At 34.3% G+C, this 25,265-nt stretch overlaps 1 protein-coding gene across 7 annotated transcripts in view; it reads left to right on the top strand.

Moving 5' to 3' along the window:
* GFM2 (G elongation factor mitochondrial 2) overlaps positions 1–25,265 on the top strand; it is a 69,369-nt gene that overhangs the window by 3,139 nt on the left and 40,965 nt on the right. For 4 of the 7 annotated variants that reach the window (XM_025047836.1, XM_025047835.1, XM_015590402.2 and 1 more), the window contains exons 2-15: positions 1,415–1,498; positions 2,767–2,851; positions 4,376–4,433; positions 4,873–4,970; positions 9,662–9,787; positions 10,480–10,568; positions 14,820–14,908; positions 16,464–16,524; positions 16,771–16,950; positions 20,115–20,195; positions 21,639–21,787; positions 23,206–23,346; positions 23,434–23,533; positions 24,590–24,779. In XM_025047836.1, the coding sequence (XP_024903604.1) occupies positions 1,439–1,498; positions 2,767–2,851; positions 4,376–4,433; positions 4,873–4,970; positions 9,662–9,787; positions 10,480–10,568; positions 14,820–14,908; positions 16,464–16,524; positions 16,771–16,950; positions 20,115–20,195; positions 21,639–21,787; positions 23,206–23,346; positions 23,434–23,533; positions 24,590–24,779 (1,507 nt within the window). In that variant the 5' untranslated portion in view covers positions 1,415–1,438. Of the gene's footprint in view, positions 1–970; positions 1,115–1,414; positions 1,499–2,766; positions 2,852–4,375; positions 4,434–4,872; positions 5,104–9,661; positions 9,788–10,479; positions 10,569–14,819; positions 14,909–16,463; positions 16,525–16,770; positions 16,951–20,114; positions 20,196–21,638; positions 21,788–23,205; positions 23,347–23,433; positions 23,534–24,589; positions 24,780–25,265 lie in introns of those variants that run through there. The other 3 variants (XM_025047837.1, XM_025047838.1, XM_015590404.2) reach the window with 3 other exon arrangements.

Here is a 25,265-nt window from a genome sequence, read left to right as displayed (position 1 = left end):
TCTCTTCTTCCTAAAGAAGTTCCGCTAACATTTCCTGTCCCTGGTTGTAGATCTTGGGTTTTCATCCTGTTGAATATTTTTTGCCAAGCCCTCTCTCCTGCATAGTTTCTTTTGAGAAATCAGCTGCCAGTCTTATGGGTATTTCCTTATAAGTAATTATCTGTTTTTCTCTTGCTGTTTTTAAGATTCTTTATTTGTATTTGACCTTTGGCATTTTAATTATGATGTGCCTTACTGTGGGCCTCTTTGGGTTCCTGGTTTTTGGGATTCTCTGAGCATCCTGGGGTTTTATGTCTATTTCCTTCACCAGGTTAGGGAAGTTTTCCATCATTATTTCTTCAAATAGCTGTTCAACATCTTGTTTTCCTTCAGGTACCCCTATGCCATGAATATTTTTACCTTTAATAATATCCTGTAGGCTCTTTAAATTATTATTATAGTCTTGCCATTCTGATTGAGTGTCCTTGGCTTTCCCATCCTCAATATAGGTCATTTGATCCTCTTTTTTATTCACTTTGTTTATTCCGTTTAATATACTTCTCATCTCAGATAATGTGTTCTTCATTTCTGACTAGTTCCCTTTTATAATTTCCATTTCCATTTTTATGTTTTTTATCTCTTTGTTGAAGTTAGAGGTAAAGGCCACACCAGAAACTGAGGCCAGCTGGCTCCAGCATGAGCCTAGGCGCTGCTCAGCAAAGAGCTCCTGACTCCCTGAGGATACAGCCGGATGTGGCTTGGGTGGAGCCACGAACTGGGGGAGGCAGGGTTTCAGGGAATCCTCTGGGCAGAGCAACGTCTGTTATCCAGTTTGATGCCCTATGGTGGTTCTGTGTTGAGGAGAGCACTGGAAAGAAAAAGGGCTCAGCAGGGAACAATGGATACTGCCCACACCTCTGTACAGAGTGAGTCTAGCCTCGACCCTCACTGCGACCACTCAGTGTCCTGTAAGTCCCTTTGTCCTTTGTAGCCAAACTGGCACTGGTGCTCAGAGTGAGCAAGTCCGTCACCAGGAAAGTCCGCTAGCAGACACATCTGCAGCCTCCATCCCACTCAGCCACTGGGACCAGGCAGCCTCGTGTCCTGGCCCCATCCTACCGTCTGCCATTGCAAGGTGATTTCTTAGATTTCTCCCTAGTTGTATGGCTTGTTCATCTAGATCCCAGGCAGTTTTTCCTTGCTGTTTGCCCCTTGTTTCTGTCACAACTTTGATTTGGTCACCAGAGGGATGAACAGAGCCTCACTCTATCTACACCATTTTTTTCTGCCCCCGATACATCGTTTTTGATAGCTAAAATTATTGTTCCTACTTTTTAAAAGTAATACATTTTATGATATATATTACTTATGCTTATATATGTCTTACTGACATGTAATATGTAAACTTAGTTTTATAATTTTGTATATTTTTCAGAGAATAACAGTTTAGAGGGCCAAGATGTCCAGCTTGAGGATATTTGCTGTGAATCATAAAAAAGTGTCCAGCTTGCACATTAATGTAAGTTTTCTTGTAAAATTAAATGTACTTCAACAATTTGTAATGTAATGTAATGTAATTCAACAATTTCAGTTACTTTACTTTCCAAAAGACATAGTATATATCATATACTAGTTTATCTTTATCTTCAGTAGTTTCTTAACAGGGAGTATGGGAGAATCAGTAACCAAGAAGAAGCATGCCTCATCATTAGTTTACAAATTCATTTTTCTACCTTAAAATCACCTGCGCAGCATTTTGAAGAACTCTATTTCTCTATTCCATTTTGAGGTCATTAGTGGCCTAAGGAGTTAAACAGTTTTTCTTCACTGTTTTCATTGCTGATGCTTTCAGATTATACACCCTGTGACAGGTAGATACTGTCTTACCTTGGTCATTCTGCAGTGGAAATTTTAACAGCCTTGAAGCTCTACTTTTGAAATGTTTTCGTAGTATAATAGTGTTTTATTACCAAAACTTGGTAACTAATGTAAAAATAATATAGAAAGCACAGGCATGTATTTCATGATGTTAAAAAAGGCAGATTGTGGCAGGTCAAAATCATAACTAGCAATTCCAAATATATTGTCAGCCATTAAATGTGTATCTAGTGGTTTAGAGACATATTGGTATGGAGAATATTCAACCGCTGTGTGGGAACATTAGGTGAAAATACCTGGGGAACTTTTAAAATGCCAATCTCTTCTTCTCGCACCCCAAATGTTTTTAAGAAGCTTTCCAGGTGATTCTGAAGTGTAGCTACTTTTATAAATCCTGAAAATAGCTCATGGTTTTAGAGTTCACGATCCTCACAAGTTCTTAGCAGCTGTAGAGAAGAACCAAGGAGTATCCAAGGTGAGAGACCTTTTTCACCTTTATGACTCTGGCAACTTCAGGATCTTCCTTCTCAAACATTAGCTATCTGAATCACCTGGAGGGCTTGTGAAAACACAGATTGTTCAGCCTCATCTCCAGAGTTTCTCATTCTATTGAGTGGGTCCTAAGAGTTTGTCTTTCCGACAAGTTCTCTGTGATGCTAATACTGCAGGTCTAGGAGAACTGGTGTCTGAGATCAGCTCAAAATAGCAAACTAGTACTAATTTTAATCTTTTTCTTTCCTGTAGTGTAATTTGGGTTGCCACTTTTTAAAATAATTGGAGTTAAAAATTGGGACTACTTTAAGGAGATTCAAAGTATGTTGTCCTGACAAAGCGTAATTATAATGTTAAAAGTATTGTAATAAGTCATGCTAAGATAAAATTAATGTCGTTTCTTTTTCTCTTCACTAGAACATATATTGCTCTAAAATAAGAGCAAGTTTAAAAAGATTAAAGCCACATGTGCCTCTTGGAAGAAATTACAGTTCCCTACCAGGTAATACTGTTAGAGTCTTCTCTTTTTAATTAAACTGCTAGCTTGCTTTCTTCCCTCTACCTCTCCCCTCCTCCTCTTTTTTCTTTATCTTTGCCCCATCTCTATCTCATTCATAAGCATCTCCCTTATTAGAAGTCTTCAACTATTTTGAAAATAGTGGCTCCTTTTTACTTTTTGGCTATTTCCCTGAGATTATTAGGGGTTGGGAGTATTCTGATAGACATTGGGAGGAAATACCAGTAGACTTATGCTCCTCCTCTGTTGGCCATCCTAATGAGCTGAGCAAAGGGAAGAGTTGAGTCAGCTTTAATAGTTGCCTCAAAAGTTTAGCAGGTGAGTCTATTTGTTGGGTGTTCTTGCTGTAAAATAGCGATTTTCTAGTCCATTTTTGGTTTTTATACATAAATATTTTCTGTCAATAGAGGTTTACTAGAATAATTTATTTTGAAGGTTCTTAAGAATAGTTTGATTAAATATTTATGTAGGATAGTTTAGGTTAGATGACTTTTAAATGCTGAAAGGCTGAGGAACTGACTACTCCTAATTCTGAATGTCCTTCCTATGTTTGAAGTAAACAAACATATGGGAGACTCAAAACTAGTTTTGTTCTTTTGTTGTTCTCATTACCATCTTTGTCATGTGAGAAAAATGGAGTAAAAATACTGATTGTGTGACTTGTTAAGGGCATGTGAATTTAATGGCCTATATTATTGGTGTGTATCTAGGTTTCTGTATTTTGCTTGTGCAAATTTATCTCTAGCAGTACAGATTATCTTTCATCTTCAAACTTCCATGAGATTTTTTTTCAAAGTATATTAAAACTCTTCTTAATTTATTATAGAAATTTGGGAGAACTGGTTTAAATAGCAGGGAGGTATATTGATAAATGTAACTGCATTGTTGCTTTAATATTAATGAAATGCATGGTAAGCATAGAGTAAGTCATTATGGACATTTTTTATTCCAGAAATGCTACTTGATCTTTTAGAAGTATTAGATTATTATAGCTTCTGTTTAGTGATACCTCCTAGCCTGTCTTTAAAGGTATTGTGTCCTTGGAACTGCTGAAGGAAGGTAGGTTCCAGATTGTACAAAAATTTATTATCAGCTTATATGAGGATCACCCTTAGCTCTTCAAGCCTTAATAATGCAGATTTACAGGACTGTGCATTTTATAGTTTTCTCTGGTTCAAGATCTAGTGCCTTAAGACTATTGTTAAGAATATTAATTCTGATGTATAATTCTATTATAGAATTGTAGAAGATGGCAGAGGTTGGGGTAAATCTGTAGTTTGCTAAGGATGTGATCTAGGAAGTGATGTTTAAAAACTTTACCTTGTTTTATTATCACCATAGCCCTTCTTAAGAGATAGCAGGAAAATAAATTTTAGGTAAATGAGTTTTATTTAGCTTGGATTTTACTTTCATTGGAATTACAATATTTGCTTAAAATTATTTTAATTTTCATTTGTAAATTAAAGGAAAATTTCTTAAACAGTTTCATTTTAACCCTCTTTCCATTAGGTTTAATAGGAAATGATATCAAATCCCTTCATTCTATCATCAGTCCTCCAGTAGCTAAGTAAGTACTGTCATTACTTACTGTCTTTTTCATAGGCCGCCATGAACAGTTACAGGTCTCTCTCACCGGCTTAATTCAGCTTGGTTAGTGAATGCTCTAATTTCTAATTTTGCCCTACCTAATTGTAAATAGTTGTTGGTATATACTTTAAAAGCTGTTTTCTCAATTGAATGCTAAAAAATTTGATGTAGTAATAGCACTTTTCATAGAAACAAATATAAGATATTTACGAGATTGTAGTTAGGTCTTTTGTTACTTATCTGTATTGTCAGAGTAGTGTGGTAATGACATATTTTCCATTTTTCAAGTTTTTACACCTTTATATAAATTACTGACATACTAACCAGCTTCAAAGTTTACACAGCATAAACATTTGGATTTTATAATTTTAGTAATGTGCACATTATAATACATGTCTTTTTTGCCCCCTTTTAAACAGAATCCGTAATATTGGAATTATGGCTCATATTGATGCAGGCAAAACTACTACCACAGAAAGAATATTGTATTATTCTGGATACACAAGATCACTGGGAGGTTTGAATGGATTCTTCTTCTCCTCATACCCCCAATAGCACAAACATCATTGGAAGTATTTTGGTTAAGTCAACCTAGAGATCTTGAGTATAGCACAGAGGAACTGATGTCTGAACCACAACATAAAGATAAGGTAGTGGCAACGCCCATCAAAGGATCTTGCTAGGTTTAACTAAACATTCAGACTCACAAGACTGCCTTGGGCCACAATTGGCACTGGTCTACTCAGGCCGTAAGACAGGAACCATAGCTTACCAGCAGGCCAGCAATAGGTGTTTCTTTCTATAGGAGTTCTTATATAGCTCTCTAGATCTATTTTCTTTGACTAGCCAAAAGTGATAGCTTAGTAGTAAGGTAGCAGGATTCACAGGAGAAGCCACCTTGGCTTAGCAGACTCATGCCCCCTAGAATCGAATATCTTATACAGCTCCATGGGCTATCTTCAGGTTTCCCACAAGGGACATGAAACACCCTACTCAGAGAAGCCTAAAGCTGTGTGTCTCCATCAGATATTTATAGTTTGTTTATAATTCTTCCCAGTTCAGATGTTGCTTACCAGTCAAATTATTTTTCCATAAGATATGTAGCCTAGCTACATAGTTGACATATTTCTGTTTTCTGGTTTCTAGGGGGTAAAAAAAAATCAAATTCTCATGCAGAGGAAGAAAGGGTTTTGTTAATCTTTAACACACAGTATTAGTAATATTTACCTAAGTTTTGAATTTATTTTCTAATTTTAACGTGTAAAACTGTGGTACTTGAGCAGGCATTTAAAACCTCATGTAGCTTTTTTGTTGTTGTTTTGTTTTTAAATAACCATGCCCTTGCTCCACTCTGGAAATTAAGATTCTGCAAGTCTGTGGTATGACGCTTAGATGACATTGTGCATTTTGAAACTCTGTGTTTCACTCATACATATTTATGATTGTTATGTTTTTTTGATGAATCAACCTTTTTATCATTATGAAATGCCTTTCTTTATCTCTAGTAAAACAATTGGTTTTGAAATTTAAGGTGGAGGTCATTAGATCCATAATACCAGAAGTAGAAATGAATATCTTTTCCCAGAGCGCCACAGTGATTTTGAAATGCTCCGTGTTGAGAACCATTTCTCTGGACCCTTGGAATTGGTTCTCAATAGAATGCATTTCAAACGAAGGTACTAACCCTGTGTGTTCTTTTGCTCTCAGGATTATAATCTTCACAATGAAAGGTTCCTAAATGTAAAGTACTTGACTTTTTCATAGAATTACTGCTATATAAATAGGGATATAACAGACAGCAAACATGGAACATTGTTAGACTTTCTCTGCTATGTCACAAATCCAGTAGGAATTCTTCTCTCACATCCCCAGTTTGTGTCCCTGAAGTGAGGGTACAGAATAAGGTGGGCCCAAGCAACTTTCAAGTTATCTTTTTTAAATTTTGGTAAAAAGCACATAACATAAAATTTACTATCTTAACCATTTCTAAGTGTACAGTTCAGTAGCGTTAAGTATATTCACACAGTTTGCAACCAGTCTCTAGAACATCTTGCAAAATGCAAACTCTGTACCCATTAAACAGTTTCCCATTTTGCAGTCCCCTCCCAGCCCCTGGAAACCACCATTCTGTTTTCTCTTTCTATGAATAGGACTACTCTCAGTCCCTCACATAAGTGGAATCATACATAGTTGTCTTTCTGTGACTGGCTTGTTTAAGACTTAATATAATGTCCGCATGGTTCATCCATGTTGTGGCATTTGTCCGTTTTCTCCTTTTAAGGCTGAATAATAATTCTGTTATGTGTATATACAAAATATCTTTTCAAGTTCTTTTTTGGTTCAGGCCAGAGGCCTAGAACCCATCTAGATTGTGGTAGAACTTGTTCCAACGTTGATCTTGTTAGCTATGTGAGTAATTATAGAGAGAGAATAGGAAATAAGGTTTTTATTGTTAAAAATTTTGTTCTGTTTTAAAAACTTACTGTCTCATTTAAAACTTTTAGGTAGTTGATGATGTTTGTTTTCTTGGTTTGTTGTGAATAACTGGTAACACTAATATTCTTTAACATAAATATTTGGAGTTGCTTACAGGTATATTTTTCTTGCCTTTTCCTCCTGTTATATACACATGCATATACACAAATATGATATGAGGAAACTAACATTTTAGAAGTTTAATACTGACGTAAATAGCGTACTATAAGGCCATGGTAAATTTTGTTCTTGAATTTTGAATGGTAAAGATCAGCTCTTTTTCATTTCTTTAAAAAAAAATTTTCAATTAGTTTGATATACAATATTATATTAGTTTCAGGTGTACAAGAGTGATTAGACATTTCTTTAACTTTGGAAGTGATCATCCTGATAGGCCTAGTACCCATCTGAAACCGTACACAGTTATTACAATATTATTGACTGTATTCTCTATGCTGTACTTTACAGTCTTGTGACTATTTTTATAACTGGCAATCTGTAGTTCTTAATCCCTTCACCTTTTTCACCCATCCTCCCAATCCCCCTCCCATCTGGTAACCATCAGTTTGTTCTCTGAATCTATGAGTTTCTTTCTGTTTTGTTTGTTCACTTATATTGTTTTTTAGATTCTACATATAAATGAAATCATATGATATTTGTCTTTCTCTGTCTGACTTACTTCACTTAACATAAACCTTCTAGGTCTATCCATGTCACAACTGGCAAAATTTCATTCTTTTTTTAATGGCTAATATTTTGTTATATAGATGTACCACCTCTTGTTTATCCATTCATCTATCCATGGACACTTAGGTTGCTTCCATACCTTGGCTATTGAAAATAATGCTGCGATGAACATAGGAGTGCATATATCTATTCAAATTAATGGTTTGGATTTCTTCCAATAAATACCTGACAGTGGAATTGGTGGGTTATAAGGTAGTTCTATTTTTAATTTTTTAGGAACCTCCAAACTGTTTTACATAGTGGCTGCACCAGTTTGCAACCCCACCAACAAAGCATGAGGGTTTCCTTTTCTCCACATCCTTGCCAGCACTTGTTGTTTGTTGAATTTTGATAATAGCCATTCTGACAGATGTGAGGTGATAGCTCATTGTGGTTTTAATTTGCATTTCTCTGATGTGTGCTATGAGTCTCCTGTCATGTGTTTTGCATACCATTTCCCACACCCACAGGCTGCCAGCCTCACAGCTATAATGGGAAGGGGAGAGGTGGGCTGGGAGAGATGGGTTTTTGCCCGTCTGTGACTCTGTTCTTCCCAGTGGGTTCAGCCATAAGGAGCCCAGACCACATAGGCTAGAAAGTTGTTTGGCTTTTCACCATGTGTCCAGTGAGGATTTTACTGCTTGGTGGGCCGTAGGAGGATGGAGGAGGTGGATTCCTGCATCTGTGGATCCCTTTGTGCTGTGATGGCAGTTTGTGGAATGCTGCCACCTTTTATACCGCTCCCCTGCCCCTGGGCTTAGCCTCCATGTGTACCAGCCACTCAGGCCTAATTGTCACCTTTGCCCCTACAGGCTGGTCTACCTAATGGAGGGTGCACCTCAGCCCTTGAGTGCTTTCACATCCTCTGGGGCTGCAGTGAGCCGCCAGCCTGCATTTGCATTTTCAGTCTCTGTCCTTGCCCCCATCCCATCTCCATTGTTCACTTCAGTAAGCTAGCCTTCAGAGGTCTTAGTGGGTGGATCTCTTCGACATATTTGTGTGTTGAGCAGGTAATCCTTTGTTGAATATAGCTGCCCAACTTGTAACTTCAAGAGGAGAGACCTGCAGGTTCTTTTATGTCACCATGCTGCTTATGTCACATCACTCCTTTTATTCAGATTTTTGATTTTTTCTTTTCTTATGGAAGTCCCTTTCTTATATTGGTTTAGTAGTGATGCATGCACTCCTTTAGCCTTTTCTTGTCTGGGAAACACTGTATCTCTTCAATTCTGAATGATAACCTTATTGGGTAGAGTAGTCTTGGTTGTAGGTCTTTGCTTTTCATGACTTTGAATTTTATCCATGCTTTTATGCTGTAGAAGTTCTATCAAAACTTTATTTGTACTTGACAAATAAATCCACCCCCCACTCCGTCCTTTTTTTGAAACTTTAGTAATGAGAAGAGTTTATAAAGGATAACTTGGGAGGGATTTTTTCTCTACCTTGTTCCATGTAGCTACCATTTACTTAACATTTACTGAGCTAGTTGCATTATATATATAGTCTTGTTTCATTCTTATAACCACCCAGCAAAGTTGACTTTATTAGCCTTATTTTTTATAAGCTATGTTAAGTAACTTGCTCAAGATCATAGAGTAGTAAGTAGTAAAATTAGAATTTAAATCTAGGTCTGTCTGCTCTTTCATTGCACTACTCTGCCTTATACCAAGAGATCAGGCATGGGGAACAACAGATAAGGAAGGGTAATGAAAGTTAAATTAGGAACAAAACGAGAAGTATATGGTTCAGTAATATTAAAATACTTAAACAGATTTTAATCGTAGTTGTAACAGAAAAACTTTTTTGTAGAAAAATTATTAATCTTGCGAAAAAAAGCTTTTTCTATAACAAGGATTTATTTGGAGAAAGATTAAGGGCTCTAAATATTAAACCAAATATTTTATGAACAATTTTTCTTAGAGCAAGTTAAATTGTCAGGTAGATATCAAATACCAAGAAAACACACTTGCAGTTAAACCTAAACGTGTCATCTTTTTTACTGGTTAGATGTTGATGACGGAGACACAGTGACAGATTTCATGGCTCAAGAGCGAGAAAGAGGCATTACTATTCAATCAGCTGCTGTTACGTTTGATTGGAAGGGGTATAGAGTCAACCTAATTGATACACCAGGTACAGTGTGCTGTTACAGCAATGTAGAGATGCTGCATCGTTTTGAGATTTTTGTGTACATTTTTTTTTAATTGTAAAAAACATGTATCATAAAACTTACCATCTTGACCATTTTTAAGTGTACATTTCAGTAGCAATAAGGATATTGACATTGTTGTGAAACAGATCTTCAGAACTTTTTCATTTCACAGAATTGAAACTCCATACCCATTAAACAATTATTCTTCTTTATTCCCTCCTCTCACCCCTGGTAACCACCATTCTACTTTCTGTATCTATGGAATTGACGACTTTAGATACCTTGTATAAGTAGTGTCATACAATATTTGTTGTTTTGTAACTGGCTTATGTCACTTAGTGTAAAGTCCTTCAAATTTCATCCATGCTGTAGCATGTGACAGCATTTCCTTCCTTTTTAAGGCTGCATAGTATTCCATTGTACATATATAACACATTTTGTATATATACCATTCATCTATCAATGGACATTTGGGTTGCTTTTACCTCTTGACTATCGTGAATAGTGCTACTATGAACAGATGTGTGTAAATATCTCTTTGAGACACTCCTTTCAATTTTTTTTGGATATGTCCCCAAAAATAGGATTGCTGGGTCATATGGTTGTTTTTTCGGGTTTGTTTGTTTTTGTTTTTTTAAGGTTTTAAGTGTTATATTTCTCATCTTTTTCTTAGGTCATGTGGACTTTACTTTGGAGGTTGAGCGCTGCCTAAGAGTGTTGGATGGTGCAGTGGCTGTATTTGATGCCTCTGCTGGTGTAGAGGTAAAAAAATATTACCAAAGTAAAATAAAGATAGAACATCATGATTTTTTTAAAAAGGATGTGTCAGATTTAGTTTACTATAACTCTTTATTTGGTAAGCTCATATAAATCAAATTATAATTAAAAGAAGTTGGAATTTAATATTGAGATGTGGTCTGTATGTGATCTAGATATTTCATAGTAAAAGGAAAATATGCTTGCTTTTCTGTACAAAATATGAAAGTTAGCATTGAACCGTGAAAGGCCAGAGAAGATTGTACCTTATTTTCAAGTTAATAAGTTAGCCTGCTATAGTTTTATGGATTTTGGCAGAAGATACAAGACTCCTGAGTCAGAGACAAAAGACTTTATTAGTCACAGAAATAGGAATAACTGAAGTATCAGCATTTTTTTGTGCTGGTTCCCCAAGCCCTAAGTCCCACAGGGTGACCCAAAGGGCATCAAGTGACAGCTATACACGCAGTGGTATCGGTGCTTAGACAATGCAAATAGTTTACAACAGGCAGTTAACATGCTTGCCCTTTGCTCTGGTGAGTGACATTATCTTCCAGGGTTGTCAGTACACCTACCTTTTGCTCTGAGAGGAGACACTGTTTCTGTCTTTCTGAGCTGTTCACTATACAAACGTCCTTGAAAACATAGTCCAGCACAAAAGCAGTCAATGCCTCTCCGAGCAAAACATGCAGGAACATGAGAGACCCAAGAAGAATTGTCTCCCAACAGTTAATATAAAGCTTCTTGAATAAATCTTGAAAGTGGATTTATAATAAATTATTGCTACTCTTTAGTTGGTACCCCATTTGTCTTATAATCTCAAGATTATAAGTTCTTCTAATCTTAAAATTACTAAAAGTAGTATTTTAATGAAGCAATCAAAATTAACATCCCCCCAAATGGGACAAATTGACATCGCGGACCTCTTGATACAATGCACTAAGGACACATGATCTATGTTTTATTCCTGGCAAAAATATTTGGCCAAAATCTAATCAAATCTAAATGGAAAGGCATTTTACAAAATACATGACCAGGACTTTTCAGAAATTGAAAAAAAATTTTTTGATGTAAGGAAAATGAATGATTGTGGGGAAAGAAGTTGGGAAACTGTTCTATATTAAAGTATTCTAAAGAGACAAAATTAAATGTAATATTTCATCTTTAACTGCATTCTGGATCTAAAATAAAAAAGTTAGAAAGGACATCACTGGGAAAATGAGAAATTTTCAATATGAACTATATGTATTGTGTCAACTGAAATTTTTCAGTATATGATCATTGTAACTGGTTATGTTAGAGAATGTCCTTAATCTTAGAAAATGTATGCCAAAGTATTTTGTGTTGAAGTCTCGTGGTTCAGTGCTCTCATGCTTTCACGTTCTCACATACATTATTAATTTGGGTACTTTTGAGGGGTAGATGCTAAGATAGGATGTGATGTATAGGAGATTTATTGGGGAAAATGCCTGTGAAGAATAAAGGAGAAAAGAGACAAGTGGGAGAGAGCATTCAGACCACAAGGCAGGTTTGACACTTGGGAAGGAAGGAGGATTGAGTAGGAAGAGTCTCAAACTACAGCATAGTTCCAAAAAGAGTTTGGTTCAGCCGATGGGGAGCCCTTGAGCCAAAGTCACTTGCTATAGGAGTCCCTTGTCTTCCAGGAATAGACCTACATTAGTACTTCTGCAGTGCTAACATTAGCTGGGAACAATCCCTAAGCTGAGCCTTAAGAGAACATGGTAGTAGATCTAGAAGGGCAGCAGTAGGGCCATCAGTTAATTATGCTCTTCAGATCCAAGTAGCACATTTTCACAGCCACCACGCACATATAATGCGTGTATGCAAATGTTTGGAGAAAAAGAAAAGGCAAGTGTGGCACAATGTTAATATTTGGTGAATTTAGGTGAAGAGTACATGGACATTTATTGTTCTATTCACTTCTTTTATAGATTTGAAAATTTTCAAAATGAAAATTTGGGGGTAAAATAATGCAGTTATTGGAAGCCCTACCTGAGGACCCTTGACAATGATATTTGCTTGATATAAAGCCTGACACTGAGGTTTAAGTTTGATTATACACTGTTATTTCTGTTTCTTTCTGAGTCACCTCATTTCCTAATGGTTGCATCTCCTTTCTGTCATTATAGCTTCTTTACATAAATTTGACACTTAATCTTTCACATAGATTGCATTACTTACAAGATTGAAACATGCTGGAATAGGAAGTTAAATTTGTGATATAGGAGGCTCTTGTTTGCCAAATAGGCTTTTAGCTAGCAAGTGATGGGAGTTTTCGTTTTATTTTTTAATATGTTTTGGAGGAAATTTATAATTTCCTCCTCTCCCAAGAAAACCTCAGCATAAACAAGTATTTGGCGTGGATCATAGTGTTAAGCTAAATCTATTTAGCTTATCTTCATAACCTTGGGGGTAGATATAACAATTTTTTAGAGGACACAGAAGCATAAAACAAAACAAGCCGATTCATTGGACCTTATCAAAATTACATTTTCTCATTAAAACTAAGGAAAAAAGGGGTAAGCCATAGGCTATGAGAATATTTGTAATGTTAAAATATTATATGAATGTTAAATTTCAAGAGTGCAGTAACACTGTTGATTATGTAAGAGGATTTCATTGTCTTGGTTGTATGTGCTGAAATTTTTATAATACATGTGTATGACCAAGGACTTGTATCTAAAATATATGAAGAACTGCAAATCAGTAAAAAAAACAAACAAAAAAACCCACAAACTTATCAACCCAATTAAAAAATGGACAAAAGACTTGAATGGATACTTCGCTAAAGAAGATATGTGAATGGCCATTAAGTACATGAAAAGATGCTCAGTCCTCATTGGTTGAAAGGGAAATGCAAATTAAAATTACAAAGAGAGACCATTTCATATCCACAAGAATGGCTAAAATTAAGAATGATGGCAAATGTTGGTTGAGGATGTGAAGCAGTTGGAATCCATACATTGTTGGTGGGACTATAAGATATCAGAAACACTTTGGAAGACAATTTAGCAGTTTCTTTTTAAAGTTAACTATACACTTATTTTTTTATAACCCAGTAGTGCTGCTACTATATCTTTATCCAAGGCAATGGAAACATCCACCAAAGACTTACTCAGAATGTTTATGGCAGCTAAATTCATAATAGCCCCAAACTTGAAGCAACCTGTGTATATCCATAGGTAGATAGGAAAACAAACTAATACATTTATATAATGGAATTTAGTAATAACAATGAGTGAACCAGTATATCCAACAACGTGAATGAATGTCACAGACATTATATTGAGCAAAAGAAGCCATGCTATTTATATGAGGTTCAGGAATAGGCAGAATGAATATATAGTGACAAATCAGAGTAGGTTGCTTACTGGGGATGGGACATAAGGAAAATTTCGTATGTTCTATATCTCGATTAGGGTAGTAGTTATACAAGTGTATATATTTATCATTGAGCTGTACACTTAAGAGTTGTATATTTTATTGTACATTTATTTGCAAATTTCACCTAATAAAACTTAAATGACAAACTGGCTTCTATTTTAACTGACAGCGCATTAGGCTTTTTATGCTCTGCTTCAAGGCTATTGGACTCCACTGGGCACATATTATAATAGACTCAAACCATTTATATCTAATGTGTACAAAAAGTAGAATTAAAAGAATTCAGATAGAAAAGCATACGAAAATTGCAATATGTAAACACATGTATTCACTTCTTTTCCCCCCTTAAATCCTTTTCAGTTTACATGAACATTCAGTCACAATAAAAATACGTGGTTTTTATCACAATAGCATTTTTATAGTATACTTCTTTTTAATCCCAATTGTCTGAATTAATTAAGAGCCAATATCCATATTTCACAGATTAGAAAACAGGTTCATTGTTGTGTGACATGTACGAGGTAAGGTGAAGCCAAATAAAAAGTAGCTCTTCTGATTCTTGGGTGACTCTTCTTTCTATGACTCTCAGTTCCTCCTAGATGTTCCTTTTCTTTGTGTGGCAACCTAATTCACCCAAAGTATTAGTCTCAGTTTGAAACATACTTTTCATCACACTTTGTTACATTCTTAGCTGTGTTAACCTGATAGCAAAATAGTGACTCTAGAAGTATAAGTGCAGTGGCACTAATTCTATGATAGACTAGGGCCTAATTCCATGTTATAATAGATTCTTAGATCTCTTTGTGCGTAATAACGTAGTTATTTTTGTCCAATGTATGCTCTTTGTTTTAGGCACAAACTCTCACAGTATGGAGGCAAGCTGATAAATACAAGATACCTCGAATTTGTTTTTTAAACAAGATGGACAAAACTGGAGCAAGGTATTTGAAGTGTTTCTTTGGCTTATCAGAGTAAGAATACAATTTGAGCTTTTAATGGACTATAACTTAAATTTAGAAACAGTTATTCCCAATAGAATATAAATATTTCAAGAAATCTCTATTCAATACTATTTAAAAAAATTGAAACCAGCTAATTTATGGGTTACATGATAATGTGGGATTAATGGAGAGCTGATAATGAATCATCCTGATTCTAATGTAGAGAGGCTATATCCTATTTTCTAAGATACTGACAGAGTTATGTCTTGCTGATCCCACTGGTTCTGTTTAGAGCTGTATGGTATAGTCCCTGTACGTATTGTTGAAGTTTAGTGTTCTCATTGTTGTTAAAGGTGGAAGTTAAGAGAATTGTTTCCTGCAGTTGCCTCAGAGAACAGTGTTCTTCCTTGTCCTCTGATTTTCTTTAGCTTTTAGATAACAAGCTCTCTATAAAAGGGAACTGGGAGAGGAGAATGTAGATGTTTTAAGACCTGCATGTAGGGCAAAAGAGTTAATGCCAAAATATTGTTGTTAACGCTCAGAGATTTATACAGTGGTAATCTAAAATGGATACATTATGCGGAGAACATAATTCAGAATTCAGATAATCAAGAATATTCGAAAGATTTGGAGAAAATATGAAAGAGAGAGAATCAAGAATATAAAGGATTCTGAGGAAATGTGATAGGGAGAGATCCTGGTCTGTGGTGTGAGAGTAGCAAAAACAAAACAAACAATTTCTCCCCTAAAGTCACACAGTATCCTTTGTGTTTATGTAACTCTATAGTAATTCTAAGTCTGTTGATGTAAAGGACTTTTGTCTTCATTAGTAAAAGCACAACTTTCAAAATGTACAAGGCTCAAGTTCTGACCCTTTTCTGTTTGGAGTTCCTTGAGGTAGATGGAAGTACTACTTTTACTGACTTATAGTACTTGTGCTGATGAGTATGCAGAGGGATGACTGCATACTAGACTGGTTCTCAAAGACATTGGGACCAGAATGATTTGTGTGTGTGTGTGTGTGTATATAAATTAGCCCATGTGCCAAAGATGATATATGTTCTTTAGGTAGCCAGCTCCAGTGTTGGCACAGAAATGCACAAATGTAGTAGATGATATTAAAAATGCCTAAGATAAAAGTATAAAAAAATTAGTCAGGTTGGCTCTTGGAAGAAAGCTGGTAGCCATGTGAGATAGCAAATGCAGTTACTAGAAGAATCCTTGACTTGAAATCACAGATCTTGCATTCGAATCCTAACTGTAATTATTATCTGTGATCTTGATCAATTCATGTAACCTTAACTTCAAACTTTAGTTAAGGTGAAACTAACAACAATAATACCCTACATACCTGTGTGGCAGGATTATGGTACATACTCGGTTACTAGTATCTGAAATTGGCATTACAAGTTTATTTAAAATGTTGTCTAATGGAAAACTGTTAAATAGTGAACATTGGAAACAATAAAGAGTTATAATTTTAGAGAACATTCTTAAACCTCGTTTAAAAATCTTAACATTTTAAACTACTGTATAATTATTTTGTTTTCTACAGTTTTAACTATGCAGTTGAAAGCATCAGAGAGAAGTTGAAAGCAAAGCCTTTGCTTTTACAGGTTTGTTGATAAATATTTGGTTGATTAATAGCAACAACTCCCTCTCAGTGTCTTCTATTGGTTTATTTTATTGTGGCATACACATTTCTGAAGCTCTCTTAGTTGCTTTTTGGAAAAAGTTGAGATAAAGGTAAGATTATGGTAATAATAGACATTTTGGGGAAAGTGGAGAAAGATAAGCTTTATCACCAATGCCATTCTAATTGAGTGATCATTCAATAATGTTAATCTCACTTTGCCTTGTAGTTGCCAATTGGTGAAGCCAAAACTTTCAAAGGAGTGGTGGATGTAGTAAGTAAAGAAAAACTTCTTTGGAACTCCAGTTCAGTTGATGGAAAAGACTTTGAGAGAAAACCCCTCTTGGAAATGAGTGATCCTAAATTGCTGAAGGAGACAACTGAAGCAAGGAATGCCTTAATTGAACAAGTAAAATAAATACTTTGATTTAGAATTGCATAAGTATTTAGAAACTTTTTATGAATAATAAAATGAACACCCTGCTTAACAAATAGACTATCAGCAATACTCTTGAATCTGTGAGCCACTTCCTGTTCATAGTTCTCTCGCTTCCACTAATTATCTACCCCACAACCACTATCTTGATAATAGTGTTTATTTTTCATTTGCTTTTCTTTATGGTTTACAACTGTATGTATCCTTAAAGAACTTAGTTTTTCATGTTTAGACTTTATATGAATGGGATGATACTGTTTGTACTTTATTACATTGTTCAGTATTATGTTGGAGATTCATCCATGTTGGTATGTGTGATTCTACTTCATTCATTTTCAATCTTTGTGTAGTGTTCCAGTATATGATTATATCACAATCTATTGTTTGTTTTCCTGTGGATGAACTTTGAGCTTGTTACCTCTTTTTTGCTTTTACGAAGTGTTGCTGTGAACATCTTTGTATATATCTCCTTGTGTATATATGTAGAAATTTGTTAAGGGTTAAACCTACGAGTGGAATTGCTGGGTCAAAGGATATGTCCATCTTTTACTTTACTAGATGTCAAATTATTTAGAAAAATTTAAAACCACCAATTTTATAGTTAATAAATAATTCTGGACCTCATCTACCCTCAAAATTTTAATAGGAAATACTAAGATTATTAATATTTATGATACTTATATGATATTGTTAATATATAACACAGTATGTGAAACATACCTTAAATAAACTCCCTGAATTTTATGGTAGAGAAAAACATTTGAGTCTGAACTCTTTGATTTTTTTCACTTCTAAATTAACCTGGTCAAAATAGATCCTTTCATAATTAATTTTTTTCATTCATCTTTTATATGAAGTTATTTTTGAAGTAATCACTTTCTATAATATATAGTAATTATCAAGTTTATCATTAACAATAGTGAACATTGTTATTTCTATTATTGGATAATAATTAGTGAGGACCTACTATAATTTAGCTTAAGTGCTTTTTACATATATTTTTTAATCCTCACAACAACCTGTATTATCCTCATTTTACAGGTGAGGAAACAGCTTTAGAATACTAAATAAGTTGTCATACAGCTAATAAATAGCACAACTGGAATCTGAATCCAGGTCTATCTCAGTTAAGAGCTAAAGCTCTATGCAGTTTGCTGTTCTGCTTTTCTGATTGGGGGAGAGGGCTTGTAAAACAAATATGTGGAATTGGCATTTATTAATCAATAATCGGGTATATAATTGGTTCTTCTTTGAGGTTTTATTGTTTTGTTTTATCTTACCAAAGAGCTATCAGGATAAACCTAAGAAGGATTTTGTAATCTTCTTGAGGAGCCAACATAAACTTGCATATTTATCTCATATTATTCTAGGACATGATAGTCTCAAATTTTATTTTCATTCTATGCTATCAGCAGATAAAGTGCTCATTACAGGGAATACATATGTATGTATAGAATTAGAAGTAAGACCACATCACACCTGTTAGGATGGCTACTATCAAAAAAAAAAACAGAAAATAAGTGTTGGCAAAGATGTGGAGAAATTGCAACCCTTTTGCAATGTTGATGGGAGTGAGAATGGTTTAGCCACTGTGGAAAACAGGGTAGGTCCTCAGAAAATTGAAAATAAAACTACCATATGATCTAGCAATTCCACTTCTGGGTATATATCCAAAAGAACTGAAAGCAGGGTCTTGAAGAGATATTTGCATATCCTTGTTCATAGCAGCATTATTTATGATAGCCAAAAAGTGGAAGGTGTTCATCAACAGATGAATGGATAAACAAAATGTGGTAATTTCACACAGTGGAATATTATTCAGCCTCAAAAAGGAAGGAATTTCTGACACATGTTACAGTATGAATGAACCTTGAGGATATTGTGCTAATTAAAATAAGCCATTCGCAAAAAGACAAATACTGTATGATTCCACTTAATACGAGGTTTCTAGAGTATTTAAACTCATAGAGACAGAAAGTAGAATAATAGTTGCCAGGGACTGGGGAAGAAGAGAATGACAAAGAGTTGTTTCATGGGTATAGAGTTTCAGTTTTGTGAGATGAAAAAGTTCTAGAGATTAATTTTACAACAGTATAAATATACTTAACACTGCTTAACTATTCACTTAGAAATGATTAAGATGGTACATTTTGTTATGTTTATATCATGTTATTCCACAATTAAAATTTTTAATTAGAGAATAAGATTAGTGTGGACGGGAATCAACTTCCTGTGATCTAAAGGTAAACAGTGAAAATAATAAATAATACTTATGGTATATTTACTGTATGTTCTGAAAGCATAATTTGAATTGATTATTTAATCCTCACAACAGCCCCATGAGGTAGGTACTAGTATTATCTCCATTTGTAACCAGGGGAGAAAGGTGGTGACATAACTTGTCCAAAGATTTTAAATAAGTAATGGTGTCATTTCCTAGTAGTTTGGCTCCAGTTTTTCAAGAGGATGGTTTGGTACATTTCTGCTATAGTTAACTGTTAAAAGTGTGTTTTTTCCCAATAAGTTTGAAAGTTTTACTCCTTTGTACTATTATAAACTTTTGAAACTTTTATTAATTTTATTGTCAGCTGAATTCTGTTTCAAATTGGCAGATGATTATGAAAAGAACATGGATTAGTTAATTTCATCTTTATTATTAAAATGATGTCTTCAATTCCCAACTTAAATTTATTCCCTCCGTGCAAGATTAGTTACAGTAACAGTCGTTTTAGTTTGACTGTCAGATCTCATGAATATTCAGAGTATTAGAGGCATACCAGATGAAACTTTTTTATAAACTGAGACCCCCAGTTTTATTTAAAAACAGCAGTCCATTGTATATGTTTTCATTGGCTATAAATTGTGCATTTTCTTTTCTTCTGAGCACTCTTGCGTAGGTAACACTTTACTGAGATGCTTTATGTGGCTCAGGCTTTCCGTGAATTTAGGAAACTCATAAAGGAGTTTTCAATCTCCTTTCCTTTAAAAGAAAACTATCTTTCAGAAAATAGGAGGTTCTTGGCTTGGATAAGCCTGGGAGCTGTCTTGAAATATTTGAATAATGTATATTTTTGATATTTAAACCTAATAGTTGTAACAAAAAATGCAAGTTATAAAACTAAAGCCTTTCTCTATAGGTTGCAGATTTGGATGATGAATTTGCTGACTTGGTTTTAGGAGAATTTAGTGAAAATTTTGATTTGATACCAGCTGAAAAGGTAAATTTTATTATTCGTTTACTTTGACCAGGTTTTACTGATTGAATGTGGTTTGCTTTCTCTGTCTCTTTGTCTGCGTTTTGTGGTTTTGTTTTTTTTTTTTCAAATTCAACTTTGCATATCATTAGAAAATGTTGACCCAAACAAAAATTAGGAGAACATTAAGTGACTACTAGTACAGGTACTTAAATAATGGTAGTGATTTTCTATTTTCAAATATACTTTATAAAATTAGAAATTGAATCTTCTTGTATTGAGTCAGAAGAAGTTAATTGTTCATTCTCAGACTTTTCATTGTGATCATTTCTCTAAGAATTTTCAGAGAAGTCATAGGTAGAAATTTTGTCTTTAAAATTTACTGGTTTTTCAGACTACTACAATGATCATTTTACTCAGAACTTTTTTCTGAATCTGTCTTAATTTTTAGTAGAAACTCATTACAAATCTTTTCTTTTTTTTTTTCTTTTGAAATATATTAAACCAGAGACTAGGCAAGTAAAATACTGATAGTAATTGAATTATGACAGGCTTCCTCAAGGCATTTCTGGTTTGTTTTGTTTTTTGTCAGGGACCTTCCCCCATGAGTTGGCAAACGTTTTATTTTCCTTTATGAAACATAGGAGTTACAAAGAACAGTGTTTTTAAGTCGTAATGTGTATAATGGGGTCCAAAATGAGTCCAGCACATTCATTTGGTTATTTTTCCTAAAAAGAATTAAAAACACAATATTTGTAGATTTATTTTGAGCCATTTGAAGTTATTTGAGATGGAAAAAATTTTTTTCCAAATAAAATGCCATAATTTTGAAATTTTTTATTGTTTAGTATTTCCATACTTAAGTGTGGTGTTTATTATGCCCTATAGACTCATAACAAGGTTTCTGTTTACAAAGAACTTACAATCTAAAGTATGATGCCACCGTTTCTCTTATCAATAGCTTGCAAGCACATTCAAGCTTTTCTTGGTTTTTGAGGTCTTCTAAAATTTTTATTACTTTGACTTCTCATTTTCTGTTGGATTTTATTTAATATGGAGCTGATTCATTTGAAGAAATTGTATCTCATTTATATTTTTAATTTCTGATCTGTTCCTCTATTAGATTATCAAGGTTAAATTGCAAGTATATTAACTCATTTAGTCAAGAAATATTTTTAAATACCTACTTTAAGCACTTTTTTAGTTTCTGGGGAATTTATCATGGGACTTTAACACTTCTGTGGATTTTACGTTCTAGCAGATGGGGAAACCGATAATAAACTAATAAATATATATCTAATATATCAGGTAGTGATTAATGTTATAAAAAGAAACAAAGAATAAGGCCATAAAGAATGACAAAAGTTTGTGAGGAGTACTGTTTTACATGGTTGGTTAGGAAAAGCATCTAATTGTGAACTGTTTTGTTTGAGACCAGTATACTGTATTTATATCTCTGCTTCGTAGCTACAGACTGCAATACACAGAGTAACACTGGCTCAGACAGCAGTACCTGTGCTTTGTGGAAGTGCCCTGAAAAACAAAGGGGTCCAGCCCCTGTTGGACGCTATTACTATGTACTTGCCCTCACCTGAAGAGCGCAACTATGAATTTCTGTAAGTATGCAAGTACATAGATTAGATTAAAATCTTACAGGTTTCAAAAAACTGGTAGGCAAATAGGTCTTTTTTCACAAAGAGTAGTAGAATCACCACTTTTGAATAACATTGGTGAAGGATATCATTGTAGATAATATAGAGCCATAGTAATTTTTACTTAAAAGGGACATTTGCTATCATCTCTCATAACCTGATGTGTTTACAAATGGTGCTAAGAATGTGGATATTTTTGCTATGTAAAAGTATAAGTGTTGACCTTGCCATCTCAGTTTAAAAAAAATAGTATACTGGGGACACTTGAAAAATTCTCTGTAAATATACTTATATTTATTCTAGATTTAAAGATTTTTCATAAGCTCAAAATATTTTGTGGCTATAAAGAAAGGTTATTGTTTTATTCCTGTTGTCACTAACAGCTTTGTACTTAGTAATAAATCCTCTAAAATCTGAAGGAGTGTTGCACAAAATGGCAGACAGAAGTGGACTTTAATCCTTTTAACTAGGGCATTAATCACTCTTTATGTCTCTCAATTGAAGAGGCATTACAGTGAAGTGATTATGAGCATGGACTGTGTACTTCCTGGATTTAAATCCCAGTTCTTCCGAGTTGCTTAACCTCTCTATGAAATACATAGAATAGAACCTGTTGCATAGGATTGTTACAAGAATCAAATGAGTTAATGTTTATAAAGCACATGCAACAGTGCTTAGTATATTGTAAGCTCTCTGTGTGAGTGTTAAAGTTGAAAACTGGAATAGGAATAAGATTGGAATAAGTTCTGTAATAGAAAAGTCTAACCTGCTTTGAATCATGGACTCCTTTGAAACTAACGAAAATATGGAGCTTTCCTCAGAAAAATGTACATATGTACAAAATTTGGCAAATTCAGAGGGATTCAAACTTTCTGTAGCCTATCAATAAACACCAGTTTAAGGACATAATTCTTTAAGAATGTTGGTGTGTAAACAGGTTCACTTTTGTAGTGTAGATTTATATGATTATGTAGCTGGAGAGGAAGAGGGAGGAGATTATAAAAGGAGTAATTGGAAAGTAGCTATTCGTTTACCCTGTACAGATTTTTTGAGAAGTGGTGTGATGTTCCAAAGTATATTTTTTGAGGAGGGAACTCTTGGCAATGGAATTACTTGCAAATAGAGGTAGTATTTGGAAGAGAACCCATTATTTTTAGTTTTGAGGAATTAATGGTAAGATCCCTATTAAATAATTTAATCCAGTGGAGGAAGAGAGGTACATAGTACTCACATTTTTTAATCGGCCTGGGTAGCTAAATTCCTTTGGAGGACATCAGGGTTAAGTTTGTGCAATGATTATGATATGATCTATATAGAGAGATAAGATATTCATATGAAGTATATTTTAAAGGCTTTTCTGGAATGTCTCCTTAATTTTACAGGCAGTGGTATAAGGATGACTTATGTGCACTGGCATTTAAAGTTCTCCATGACAAGCAGCGAGGACCACTAGTTTTTCTGCGCATTTACTCAGGCCTGATAAAACCCCAGTTGGCCATCCATAACATTAATGGGAACTGCACGTAAGTAGAAACTTAGGTTATTTTCTAAAATGCAGTCGTTTCTTTAAAAATACTTTTACTAAGATAAATCATGGTTTTACATTACAGGGAGAGAATAAGTCGTCTGCTTTTGCCATTCGCTGACCAACATGTAGAAATCCCTTCACTGACTGCTGGTAACATTGCTTTGACTGTTGGGCTTAAACATGTAAGTTACCAAATGGTTTAGGAAATAATAGTAAATATATTTAATTAAAAGTAGGTATATTGTAATAGCAGAAAAGCCATAAATAATCCAAATATCCATCATTAATGGAATAATGAATATTGTAGCATATTCATCAACATGGTTGACTCATACATTTAATAGAAAGAAAATTACAGAAGACTTAACAGTATAGATCCTATTCAAATGAATTTCAAATCCAAGTAAAATAATATACTATTCATGTATGCATAATTTTAAGTTTTATAAAATACTGTGTTATTCCCATTGGGTTTTTCCCTATCTTGATCATTGCAGACGATTTAGTCTAACCTCATAACTGTTCAGGTAATAACAAGATATTGTGCCAGTGAAGGCTCCATGAGGGCAAGGACTTTTCTCTTTGTTCTCTATTCTTAGTCCTCAGAATAGTGTGCATCATTTAGGCATTCCATGGCTTTTGTAGGATGAATGGATGAAAATACTTAATGCTGTCCAGAAATTGGACTCCTAGCATTGCGGTGTCTTCTTTGTCTACTTGAAGGCAAGAACTTCTTGTATGTATTTGAAGGAGTTAGAGAAATCCACTTGGACTAGAACTTCAGTAGGAATATCCTTATAGAGAAGGAAACTGGCACAGAACTTCATAATATAAAAGTTTAAAAGTGAAATTATAGTTTCAAAAAATAACTGGTAGCTATACATTTTGCGTGGTCAAGGGTATTCTGGTTAATTGCACATTTTAGTTAATAGAGGATTTTCTGTAAAATAGTATTAAACAAATTTTTAATGGCAGTAAAACACTGTAACGGACTTCTCCCTAACCTATCTTTACATGATTGAAAATCTAGGAAGGTACATTTGTTTTGCCAAATGAATTTTGGATATGTAGAGAGAGGGAGAAGGGAAAGTGTTTGGAATTTATTATAGCAGTATTTTGGATAGAGTTATTATACAAGTTAAATTATCTTTAGTTGTGCAAAGTTATAATGAGCTTTATGAATTTGTCTCTCAAGTACAACAGCCTGTTTTATTCCAGAGCATCCTGTTTGCTTGCAGACTGCCACTGGAGACACCATCGTTTCATCTAAGTCCAGTGCATTAGCTGCAGCTCGTCGAGCCGGAAGGGAGGGAGGAAAGAAGCATGGACAAAACAGTGAAGCAGAGAGACTTTTATTGGCTGGAGTAGAAATTCCAGAACCTGTTTTCTTCTGTACCATAGAACCACCATCAGTGGCAAAGCAGCCAGGTACAAATAGTTTTGGTGTGTCAATTAATTAATGCTCTGACAAGTTAGATAAAATAGTTACACTCTCAAAAGATTTCTTATATGGTTGAGTTTATCAGAATTTATTGATATTCTTGTGATTTGTCTAGATTTTTATTTAAGATGTTTTGATTTTTATAGACTCTTTTCATTTTTATAATATCTTGGCCATTTTTCTCATCATATTCTTCCTTACTCTTGTTCTTCTGGTACTGTCTAGGGGATTCTAAGTAATGACATCAGGACTGCTCTTGCCATACATTAGATTAGATAGGTACCAATTCATAACTGACTCAGTTTCTTGTCACCATTTATAAAATTGCTACTTTTCCTTGTTTTCTCGTTCAACCGTTAGAACTCAGTGAAGATATTTAAATACTGTGGTTAATGTCATTTAACCGTTTTGAGTGTTATATACCTTGTTCTTTAGCATATTTGTTCAGAATTCTTCAGTGGCTTTTTATAACT

The sequence above is a fragment of the Pteropus alecto genome, unplaced genomic scaffold (assembly GCF_000325575.1).
Source record: "Pteropus alecto unplaced genomic scaffold, ASM32557v1 scaffold20, whole genome shotgun sequence".
Classification (NCBI taxonomy): Eukaryota; Metazoa; Chordata; class Mammalia; order Chiroptera; family Pteropodidae; genus Pteropus; species Pteropus alecto.
Note: the sequence above shows the minus strand (reverse complement) of the source record. Positions and strands in the feature narration are given on the sequence as shown.